A 12,686-nucleotide genomic window follows, 5' to 3' on the forward strand; every position below is an offset into this window, starting at 1 on the left:
CCATTAATCTTTCCTCTAGACCATTAATGGTTGAGGAAAAAACCTCTTGTGTAATATATACAGGGGCTGAAGTGCCAGAAGCAGGTGTAGCCCCTGACCCCGATGGCTCTCCCTGGCTAGCCGTCCCTGGCCCATCTTTAGGGGGGGAGGATGCTGCCGACAGGGGGCCCTCAGAACCTGAACGAGATCCCCTAGTGTCTCTGGTTCCTGGGGTGCTTGAACCTCTTCTACCCATAGTGCAAAGCAACAAGGTGTGAGGTATACAAATGAACACTGCCCGCTGAGCGATGTAGTCTGGCTAAAAGCCTTGCTACCCAATGCTCAGTCTGGTGTTACTTCAGTAAATGCTGCCTAGGAGAATGCCTGTGTCCCACCTTACATGCGATCGTCAGCTCTGTGTCTCTCAGAAGGCTGTGTGCACCTGTACAGAGTGCCTTTAATAGCCTGCAGCTGGCCTGAGTGGGAGTCTAAGCACTCTGTGCTGACATCCCGCCCCCTCCTCTACCGCCCCCCCCTCGAGTTTTGAAAAAAACGAGCGCTTCCCGCGCTGCCGACTCTCCTGTCATGCTTCCGGAGAAAGGCTGGGGATGGGGGGGGGGGGGGAGGGAGGGAGGCTGGTAACAAGATCTGCCTGAACGGCTATCTTGAGAGATGGTGGCCATTAGGCCGCAGAGCCCGGGTGGTATAACCACTTTCTAGACCCCTGTGGCCCCTCTCTAGCCTGGGGGGGAACATTCAAACATGAGAAATCCCCCTTTCCACCTTACCTGCTTGCAGCCTGCTTGAGACGCTGGGACATAAACAGCGATTACAACACCTGAGACAGAGTCAGCATGTGCAGGTTTGTGCTCTTGGCAGCCCCCGGTGGTCACAATAGGCATAGCATGCATTTACCTTAAAGGAGAAAAGCCACTAGAACTCAAAAATTCTGTGGAATCTCCTCTTACCTTATCCAGCCGCAGGGTGCTGTTTACACAGACCCAATCTTCACCTCTCACGGTGGGCTCCGTTTGAAAAAACCGTCAGAGACTGGGGCCCCCATCAGTAGGGGGATCCAACAGTTCTGGGACCGTAAAGCACCTCGCCAGAAATTAGGAAGTTTAAAGCCATTTTCTGATCTGCGGGGTCCAGCTCTCTAAAAAGAGAAGCATTACGGGTAAAACCTCGTTTCTTCGGACACGAGGCCCGGGTACCATTCAATTCGGCCATGAAAAGACACTTTGAATGGATCCGGTTCGCCTGGCTTGCCCCAGTATAGGATCTTAGGATATTCCCTTTGGAGCTCAGCACGGGACATCTTTACACGTCCATCACCTAAGACACTGGTGTAAAAACTGAGGTATCCCTGCAAGGGGAGGGATTATATAGGGGGTTGAACTTCCTGATAGGGTGTGCCAGTGTCCAATCACCAGTGATACCTATATAACCCATCAGTAATTACTGTGGCTCTGTGTCCCGTGATGTTCGAGAAAGAAAGATAATTTTAATAATATGAAAGTACAATATTGCTTGTGTAGCAACTGTATACGCTGTATACGCCGTATACGCCAACTTGTTTTTATTTGTACCCTTTAAGCACCCCTCATTGCAAACAAGCTCTTTTGCCAGGATGGAGGAGGTCTGACAAGAAACTATTTATTAAAAATGACAAAAGTTCAAATCTCAGTCTAGACAGAGGATGGTCTAATATGCCAGCTTGATCCAGTTATATCATGTTAGCAATTAGAACATGTTATCAAAATGGCCTAATCAATGTACACAGAGTTATTATGCAACAACCATCTACCTCACCCCAGATACGAGACCAAAAATGTACAGATTTTGCAACAGTCGTGTATGTGGGCTGGCTGAGGTAGATTTAGCAGCAGAGTCAGAGATTTGAGAGCAGATTCAATTTTTATATACATCCATGAAGTAAATATGTCATGAAAGAACATTCTAGGTTGCCATCACTGACCTCGCTTTCTGAAAATTCTAAATGCTTGATTGTCATGCTAAAACTTTGTCTTTAATACTTTTTGTGCCATTTAGACCCCTATCACAGGGGCATGTCAGTGAAAAAAATTCATGGTTGTGGAGCGTTTTAATACACCTCAACTGCCGGTCAAAACCCAGCAATGCATGCCAGCAGGGCCCATCCACATTGCTGTCATCATGATTCTGTGATTTGCAGTGCAGCAAAAAAATAGGGCTATCATGATCGGTAGGCTATACTGCCTGCCAATGCGCCCCACAGAAGTCACTGTGGCCAGTCTGCAACTGTGTCCAATAAATTCAATTGTGGTTCAGTAAATCAGGATTCCAGTTTAAAATCCCTCTTCAAACAGGCATTTTAGGGGGCAGCATATCCCCTCCCGATGCGATCCACCATGGATTGCGATTCACATCTATGCCCACTTGAAAGGCCCCTAATCCAGAACTGAGAAACATTCTATCACTTATGTATCTCATATTTCTCTCGTCACTGGTGTACTATATTTTTTATTAAGGAAAACATCCATGCATATTGAACTGTTATTGTACGATTGGTCACTGCCTCTTTCATTTATGTTACTTGAATAAAGGGAATGTGATTGCTTGTTACACTTCACGCTGCATTTCTGCTTTGCGAGTTGCACTCTTACAGTGTATAAAGGCGTCCGTTTATGAAACCGTGAACAGCAGATCTCAGCTCATAAACGGTTAATGAAACAGAGATGATCTCCGCACACTGAGAATTCATCACTGTCTGACACAGAAACAGCCAGTTTATGAAGCTGCGATCTCAGCACTTCACTGGTAAGGATGAGCTCAGGCGTGTTCGCAAACAGCACGTGCAGAGCCGGCCAGGAAGTCGGCCTGCGGATCGCTAATCACAGGCAGTGAGACATTTCCCGATGCACGGCTGCAGAGATCGGGAAATGTCTCACTGCCTGTGATTAGCGCTGTGCAGTGCCGACTTCCTGGCCGGCTCTGCACGTGCTGTTTGCGAACACGCCTGAGCTCGTCCTTATTCACTGGTGATCTGTGTCATAATCCACACTCCCCGATTCACCAGCTGAGAGCTGGTGAATCGGGGAGTGAAGAGAGAACTCTTGGGGAAGGAGGAAGATTATAAACTTCCTTTAACCACGATCAGACCCCAAGATAGTAAGCATGTCCCCTTGCCGTGTGTGTGTGTGTGATATATATATATTTTTATTATATTATATATTTTTATGTAGGAGGACTATTTATTTTATTAACATGAGGTGGGCTGTCTGTCCGTGTACTGAGCAGTGATAATTTATCACTGCTTAATAAAATCAGACACCTCTGTGTTACGGTGAATTTCTGGTACTGTAATGTCATTATGTCTCACAAGATTACAGTATCAGGGGGCGTACTCCACTGTTTGAAGCGTTTGTAGATCACGTCACTTCATAAAAGGAGAAGCGATCTAAGCCGCTTCATAAACTGTCACTCAGAGAAGAGAGATCTGTTCCGTGAATGCCAGAGAATGGAGCAATGGATATTTTCCACTGCTTCATAAACGGACACCAAAGTGTTTTGCAGAAATTTATAAAATAACATTTATAATATACTGTATATATATGCACAAAAGAAACAGGTCAACCCTTTGTTACTTTGTCTCTCTGTCTAAAGAATTCCAGTGACGTACATGGAGAAAAATGTAACACCTACGCACGTTATACTTTTCATTGTGCAATCTTCACAAAATTAATTACCAAATTACTGCATCCTTGACACACAAGTATTAGAACGTGTAGCAGAATGAATGATGGACATATGGCTACTATGTAATCAGCAACATTGTGATGCTAATGGTGCAAAGGCATGCATGGACATTTTTCACACAAGGTGGCATACTGTATTAGTTAGTTTCTACCTTCTGTAAAAAAAAATTCTGAAAAAATCTGAAACGCTAGTAAACAAAGTAATGAACATGAAGAATTAAAAAAAAAAACAAAAAACACATAATTACTTTTTTTATTAAAAAAAAAAAAGTCAGTAAGGCAAGCTATACATTAACCAATTTTCTTTCCTTCAACCACAGAGATTGATGGCGGAATTCCCCCACCTGTGCTATTGTATTCTGTTTCCCATCTAAAAGAAAACACCTGACAGGCTGGTTGTACTGATGTCGATTGAGCTCGGTACAACCAGCCTGCCTATACATGCTGAATCGGCAGAATTTCATTCCGTCCATGGCCGGTTTAAAGCGGTAATACAAACACTCCTTGGTGACTTGTACCTTCAGGTAGGAGGTATTCACTATTTCTGCATCTGGTGATGTCACCTGCGCATGCCCTCTGTAGGGATAGTATAATGCCATTTACTCAGAGCGCTGTGCCACGACCGTGGCTCCTGCGCACATGCACAAGAGACGTCATCGCAGCTCAGGCATTCAAATGGCCGGAGCCCACGAATCCGGAAAGGAAGACCAGGTAAAGATGGAAGCCCTGTCAGTGGTGATAGTGGGCTCCTGGAGGGCTTAATGCCCTTAACTTGCAGGGGGGTCGTTTTTTTATTTATTTTCCCCAGATTTTACTACCGCTTTAAGGATTTGGTGTTTCATTAGGAGGGACCTAATTTTGATATCAGTTTTAGAAAGTGTCAGGTTTGCTTTAGAAGCCATCTACCCCCTTTGCACCATTTTACTAACATATTTAGGGTGTAGTATGGTGCCAAGCAGACCCCGCCCTCACAGTGGATCACCACACTCCTAATCCACGGACTCTGTCTCCAGTTTTACAAATGAAAGCCCATAACTTGGCATGGACAGGGAGCTGGAGGAAGAGTCTGCAGGGGCCTGGCATTGCACAGGCAATCCACTGATCATGGTTGCAATGCTAAGCCAAATTCCAATGTCCACTGGGAGCCTGTGAACCTGGTCATACATTATACAGTAAAAAAATCTCCCCAAATCACAAGCTGCCAGATTGTTCCTTTGCTCTGTGGCTAGCCAGGTGCAAATTCCAGGAAGGAACCTATTCCAGCTCCATGTAGATACTCCGCTTCAAACAATGCACTGCACTATGGTGTCACAAAGCCAACAAGTTTATTGATGATCAACACATACTGCACCCCTTTGACTTAGGTCTGCCCCTCTCCACCTACGGTGGATGGATGTAGTATGTGCTGTGCACCAATAAACCTGTCGAATTCATGTGACATCGTTGGTGTGCAGCCCATTGTTTGAAGCTGAATGTACCATACACAGTCACAGATAACGCACACCCCTTATATAAAAATGAAAGAACTGTCCTATTACTGAAGTCATTATTTTGGATTTGTGTGCACCAATTTCTTAATTCTTGTGAGGCTCGTTGTTACTCTTTTTTTTTTCCTCCTCTTTTCTTTTTTCTATGTTGTGTATTTTGTTGTGAAAAACCCAATAGATATACCTTTAAAAAAAATATATTAAAGCATGCCTAATTCCAATGCAGACTAACATCAATATACGCATATATTAAACATGTACTATTTCCAGCAGTACGTACTTAGTTTACAGCAGACATTTAAAACTCTTTCTAATGCTTTGCTTCTGCTTGCAATTGTAAGTGAATGTGACAGAACATATTCACATGGGAGACAAGCATCTTAAATGCATTGATTTTCATCACTGTGCTGCAAAAGACAAGGGTAATGCTTCCAATATGTCTGTACAGCATTTTAGGAGGGCTTAATTTTGCTTTTCTACGAATCAGGAAATGGTTAAAATAGCCATCTTCTAACTGGAGTTCCAAAAAAAAAAAAAAGGAAAGCCTGTCAATCACTAGATAAAATCCATCACAAACCTGCGTCAACACATGACAAGCGCAAGTAATTGCCAATTACACCTACTGTGTGCATCAACAAATAAAACTGATCTACTAAATTACTGATGTCATGCTTTTAATAGGTTAGATATTGACAAAGTAGAGGGTGGCTGTATTCTGACATATATTTTTAAAGTACAGGATGATTTCATTGCCTTTTAATAGATTTCTCTCCACAGTGACTCATTGTCTTGTTCAAAGAGATGTCCTTCAGCATCAGTAGATACTAACCTTCAGCAGGCCGCCTATCATGACCAAAAAAAACACGCGTGTCAGAGCTATTGATATATGGCAGCGGGAGTTGGGGTAAAGGACTTTCAGGAGATTGTTGACATACATTCTGGAAAATAAAAAAAAAAACACAAAAATCATACCCGGAAAAAGAAACCTACAAAAAATACTACAATACAAACATTTCTGGTAAGATACTTTCAAACGACATCATGGCCTTATGCACGCAGGATGTTTTTTTCAGCAGCTCCCAGGAGCATCTGGGGGTTCTTTTTCTTCTTGCCTCTAAATGCCCCTGTCTGTGTGTTCATGCACATATAGGCTTTTAGAAGTGTTTAGTGGGAGAGTCATTTAGAGGCAGGAAAAAGAAACCCACGGCCAGTGCATCCAGGAGCAGAAGAATATTGGCAGGAAAAATGCTAGGCACGTTTAGCACTGGAGCATTATCTAATTTCAGTGGCCAGAATTATTATGGCCAATGAAATTAACACCCAAGCGCTTGACACCTGAAAATGCGCCTAAACGCATTACACTTTTACGAACGTCAGGCGTTTTTTTCTGGCAAAACGCTGCTGTCAGGAGGTAAGACTTTTAGGAGCGTTTGAAAACATCCTGTGTGCACTAGGCCTTAAATAGACAGTTTCAGCTTGCCCATGTAAGGCAAATCAGCATAACCTTAAAAAAGACAGAAATTATTTTATGAAGCGAAGTCACAATAAATAGGTCTCTTGCACACTGCAGCTTGAAAAAGCTCAGTACAGCTTTTTTTTTTTTTACGGATCTAAAATGCAGCCCATCGTCTACAATGTGGGTGTACACACAGGCGCGTAAACAAGCACTGCGTATTCTTGAGTAAAAAATAAATAGAAAAATCTGCATTCCCGGTCAGTATTTTGATCAAATACGGGAAAATGTGCACATTTGAACATAAATATTAATTAACTGTGCCTAGGAACGTATTGTACAACCTCTGGCAAAAATTATGGAATCACCAGTCCCTGAGGATGTTCCTTCTTTAAGGAGTTTGATAATTCTCTCCTTTTTTTCAGTTGACATCTCTGGTGTTGGAGCCATGCTTCATGTCAGTCCACTTGTTGCAACAGCTCTCCAAGGTGTGATCACTCCTTTGTTCCTCAGAATTGAGTGATTCCATAATTTATTCCCTGTGCTTGTTCTATAAATCTAACTGTTACTGGCCACCACAATTATTTTTCTTGATTTCTTTTAGTGTTTCTTAAAGCCATAAAGTTGCCATTTGAAATGCCTTTAGTTTTTGGCCATGTCTGTGATCTGCTTTTTTTCTACAACAATAAACAACTGAAGGAACATCCTCAGGGACTGGTGATTCCATAATTTTTGCCAGGGGTTATACTCGTGAATGTGCAAATATGGGCATAAATATGTGCAAATACATGCAAAACAAATGCCTAAAATTACATCCAGAAATGCTGATGCTTGAATATCAGTACCGTGTGCAAGAGGCCATAGATTTTTTTTTAAAACTTTCACTTCTGTTGCTGTATTTTTACAAGGAAATAATTATTTAAAAGGATAGCTAAAGCCAAAAAGAAAAAAACTCAATCATCCTTAAACGTGGTGGCTGCTTTGGTTTTCGGTTTTCAATTTACGTACATTTTTTGCAAGTACAAAAAAATACCTGTTGACCTTGCCAGATATTGACTATGTTTGTAAATTCCTGTGCACTGAACTGATGTCCATACAAATTACTGGTGTTTCCAGCTATCTTCTGAGATCTACAAAACACCTCATCTCTATACAATGAAAAGTGAAGTTTGTGGTCCCAGAAAAGAAGAAATGTTACTGGCAGGGTAACCAGGTAAAAATAAATGAAAAATCCTGAAAAATATAAAACTAATGCAGCCACATTAAAGGACTAATAAAAACTGACATTTACCTTATACACATACAGATACTCCCGAAGAAAAGCCCCTTGTTGCAATGCGGGCTGCTTGCTATCATTAATCAAAATATGCCTGAAAGCAGAGACTGCATTGTCCAACTGGCGCAGTGTGACCGACTGACGACCAATGGTAAAGTTGATGTGGTCCTCCGCTAATGACCAACCTTTCCCTTTGTACACTTGCATTGCCTGACAATAACATCGCAGGGCGTGCTTTTTCTAAAAGAAAGCAGTAATGCCTATTTTACTCCAAACAGCAGAATAAATATATACATATGCATGCAAAGAAACACAAATACAATTCCTTCATAAAACAAGAGAAAACCAAATAAGAACAGAAAGGTGCAAATAGACAGAATAAGTCTGAAACATAAAAAATGATGGTCCTCATTGTAATTGCTGTATTCCTTTTATATAAGGATTTTTTTTATTTTTCATAACTGACTTTTTAAACTCTCAATTGGTTTCCTTTAGTGTTAATTAAGGAAGTGTGCATATCTTATGTAATGTACACAAAGACTCACTCAAGCTCTACCGAACAATTGTAAAGTAATGAGCTGAATATCGGTGCTCGGGCTTGTTGTGTCCCATGAACATCAAGAAAGCAAGAAATGCCGGCAACATGATGGCTTCTTCTTACAATTCTTTATTAGGCACTAACAGCAGTGCTACATTAATAGTGCTAAAGCGTTTCGGCCAGAGCCTTCCTTATAGCATCTTGCATATCTTATACCTGATGGACCTGCTGTAGAAGCGAATATTTGTAGTAGGCAGTGCTACTACAATGATCGCCACAATCTTCTGGGTCCTCTGCTGAACAGGTGGTCACTCACTTGGCACTGTCGCATCTCGCGAAACACATTGAAATTTGTCAACACATGATTGGAAGAGATGCAAAAGAGCAGTGAATTCACAGTCTCCACCTAGTCCAATCAGACAATGTCTGTATTCATTGAAAAAAAAAAAAAAATACAAGATGCTCTGTCAATGGCGAGAAAGCAATTCTTTGTGGTCAGTAGGCAGTTGGTCAGCTGCTTGGGGCAGGATCCAGAAGACTCTAGGTCCCAATACTACCTTATCTTTGTGTAAGATCAAAAAGGATTATTTAGGGCAGGGGTAGGAAACCTTTCCAAGGTTGAGATATACCTGGACAATATGGAGGAAATGCAGTGCCCTTTAAAAACAAAGAACAAAACTATCAAGCCCCCAATAAAAGTCCCCCCACAAAACAGTGGCCTCTGACCGACAGCGCCCCCCTCCCCCCTACAGTGATGTCCTCAGCCACCCTTCACACCACCACCGCCCTACTGTAGTAGTGTCCTCTGCCCATCTATGTCCCCCCTGCAGTGTACCCTGCCCCCTTTACAACACCCCCCCCTGTAGTGTCTGCTGCCCCTCTGCGCCCCCATTGCAGTGTCTGCCCCCTCCACATAATCCCCCTCCCACTGTGGTCTCCTCTACCCCCCTTCCCCCATACAAGTGTCCTCTGCCCCCATCACATCATCCTCCCTACCCCCACACTGTAGTATCTGCAGCCCCTCTACCCCCCACATAGCAGTGTCCTCTACCACTTCACATCCCCCCCCCTCTGTAGTGTTCACTGCCCCAACCCTCATCCCCCCATAGCAGTGTCCTCTGCTCCCTTCACATCACCCCCTTCCCCCCACTGTAGTGTCCTCTGCTTCACAGGTTGCCACTGGAGTCCTCTTCCACTCCTCCATGACCTCACGGAGCTGGTGGATGTTATAGACCTTGCGCTCCTCCACCTTCCGTTTGAGGATGCCCCACAGATGCTCAATAGGGTTTAGGTCTGGAGATATGCTTGCCCAGTCCATCACCTTTACCCTCAGCTTCTTTAGCAAGCCAGTGGTCATCTCGGAGGTGTGTTTGGGGTTGTTATGTTGGAATACTGCTCTGTGGCCTAGTCTCCAAAAGAAGGGGATCGTGCTCTGCTTCAGTAGCTCCCCAGTGCCAGCAGTATTCATGCAGCCCCAGACCATGACACTCCCACCATCATGCTTGACTGTAGGCAGGACACACTTGTCTTTGTACTCCTCATCTGGTTGCCGCCACACACACTTGACACCATCTGAACCAAATAAGTTTATCTTGGTCTCATCAGACCACAGGACATGGTTCCAGTAATCAATGTCCTTAGTCTGCTTGTCTTCAGCAAACTGTTTGCGGGCTTTCTTGTGCATCATCTTTAGAAGAGGCTTCCTTCTGGGACGACAGCCATGCTGACCAATTTGATGCAGTGTGCGGCATATGGTCTGAGCACTGACAGGCTGATCCCCCACCCCTTCAACCTCTTCTTCAGTGTTGTCACATTAAAAGATATAATAAAAATAAAAATGATATAATAAAATATTTTCAAAAATGTGAGGGGTGTACTCACCTTTGTGAGATACTCTATACCCAGTGACGTGAACAGCCTCAGATGATACACAGAGATGAAACAAATCCTCTTACATAAGTTTTACATGTACATCTGCGGTCTTCATCTTTATATACCGTTTAGAAAGTGCATGTCCTATTAGAATTTTCTCTTCCTGATTCACCTGTGGGTGTGGATTCTTGCCATACACTGTGAGACAGCTAATTGAGGGAAAGGCACCCACCCCCCTCCGGAGCAGGAGAAAGTCACGGGACTCAGGGCTTTGAAGAGAGATAAGAAAACACTACAGATATTTGTGCCCACAGAAAAGAGGGGAGGTAATTCTTCAACGAGTAACAGCCAGATTTAATCAAATAATATATAATTCTTTATTGAAAAAATCCACATAAACACTGAAAGCTAGTAAAAATGTGTATATAGCAAATCTCCACCACATACAGTAAAAATAGACAACGTTGTCTAAGGACAAGTTTGTGAGTTTTTTCTTGCTCTGAAGAAACTCAAGTCACGAGTGAAATGCGTCAAGATGATGCCATCACCCTCCCTGCAATGAGGGCACAGATCACATACTAGCGGACATCCCCCCTCCGTATTCCCCGGGAGCTTTGAAAAGAGATGGGAGTACTATAGCTATATGCAGGTATCACAACGCTGAACATTAACGGCACTGGACGCCTATGGGACACGTGGAGTAAGGGACGGAGTTTTTACTCTATCCTCTGTGGTTCCCATCCTCCCTAGAAACAGGTGGACTGTTGGTCTGACTGCCTTGATGCTGTGGACGAGGTGCATATCGGGAGAGTGGTGAGCTGTATAGATTCCTTTTTCCTAATTGGAAAGTGTATACACACACTCACCTGCCCCCTAGAGATCCAATAGCCCGTCCCCATCTCTAACTGACAACCTGGACATTTACTGCATACCCCGCTACCTGGGGGAACCCTGAATACCTCTGTCATGTCCATCCATGCTTGATTTACACTTATAGGAAACCGTACTCCAATTTCATCATTACCTTTGCCATCAATGCATCATTAATTTTCAATTTGCCCTACCCGGGTTAAACTCAGTTGAGGTAAGGATAAATGCTCAAGGGTATGGTGTCTTTGAGATATTGAGCGAACTTCTCTGAGATTACATCCGTCCATGTCCTCACTGGAACTTCTTTATGAGGATGAGTGATTCATGATATTTATGAGGCGTGTGTGTCGGCTTGTGGTGGCCATCTGGGTCCTTAGACAACGTTGTCTATTTTTACTGTATGTGGTGGAGGTTTGCTATATACACATTTTTACTAGCTTTCAGTGTTTATGTGGATTTTTTCAATAAGGAATTACCGTATTTATTGGCGTATAACACGCACCTTAATTTTAAGAAGGAAGTTTCAGTTAAAAAAACTGGGTTTTTAAAAAACAGCTTACCTGTAAAATCATTTTCTTTGAAGTACATCAGGGGATACAAAGCCATAGTAGTTACTATGTGGGTTATAGGCCACCTTCAGGTGATGGACACTGGATGCCCTAAGACAAGAAGTGCACTCCCTATATAACCCCTCCCACTACTGGGAGTACCTCAGTTTTGTAGCCAAGCAATATACGTGTATACCAAAGAAGGGAGGAACCTCTGTGTCTCCTGATGTACTTCAAAGAAAAGGATTTTACAGGTAAGCGTTTTTTAAAAATCCTGTTTTCTTTTCATACATCAGGGGACACAGAGCCATAAATGGGGAAATGAGTACAGCGCTGCACCAAGAAGTGCTAAAAAAATTTTATAGTATACAGTTAGCAGCTAACACACCTCTAGACACAGGTAAGGGTTAAAAATAATATATAATAGTGTAGCGCTATGTGTATATATGAATTATAAATCTTATATGACTACACAGTGAGCAGGAACCTGACCATCCCTTGCGGGGCAAAATAATGTTGAAATGACACTGAGTGATTCAAAATAACACTTGAAATACAGTGAATATTGTAAGTCAATAATAAGAAAATAATATAGTGGGTCTAAGAAACCATACATATGTGGCAAATCAACCAATAAAATCAATAAAAATTGACAAATATATTAATAGTGACTAGTGGAAGACCACCACCAAAAGTCTATGAGGGTTTGAGTGTTGAAAGAATGATGGAAATAAAACTCCCGAGTTTCCTCGTGAACGAAATTGGTCACTTCTGGCAGATGAATAAATAGATAAGGAACCACAGATGGATGGAGGGTCTAAATAGGTGGCGGGACCATCACCAGAGCATCAAAAGAGGCTTACCAGAATCAGGTGACTTGAAAAGATCTACGTCTTACAAGTCTAAAAAAGCTTATTGACCACCAG

General features: G+C 42.8%; 1 protein-coding gene across 2 annotated transcripts in view; it reads right to left on the reverse strand.

The window, feature by feature from the left end:
• The window catches only part of TRAPPC8 (trafficking protein particle complex subunit 8), a 156,204-nt gene that overhangs the window by 46,436 nt on the left and 97,082 nt on the right, over nucleotides 1-12,686 (reverse strand). For both annotated transcript variants that reach the window (XM_073631521.1, XM_073631519.1), the window contains 2 exons: nucleotides 7,948-8,172; nucleotides 6,033-6,141 (listed from right to left, as the gene is read on the reverse strand). In XM_073631521.1, the coding sequence (XP_073487622.1) occupies nucleotides 6,033-6,141; nucleotides 7,948-8,172 (334 nt within the window). The remainder of the gene's footprint in view (nucleotides 1-6,032; nucleotides 6,142-7,947; nucleotides 8,173-12,686) is intronic.

This window comes from Aquarana catesbeiana, linkage group LG05 (genome assembly GCF_042186555.1).
Source record: "Aquarana catesbeiana isolate 2022-GZ linkage group LG05, ASM4218655v1, whole genome shotgun sequence".
Classification (NCBI taxonomy): domain Eukaryota; kingdom Metazoa; phylum Chordata; class Amphibia; order Anura; family Ranidae; genus Aquarana; species Aquarana catesbeiana.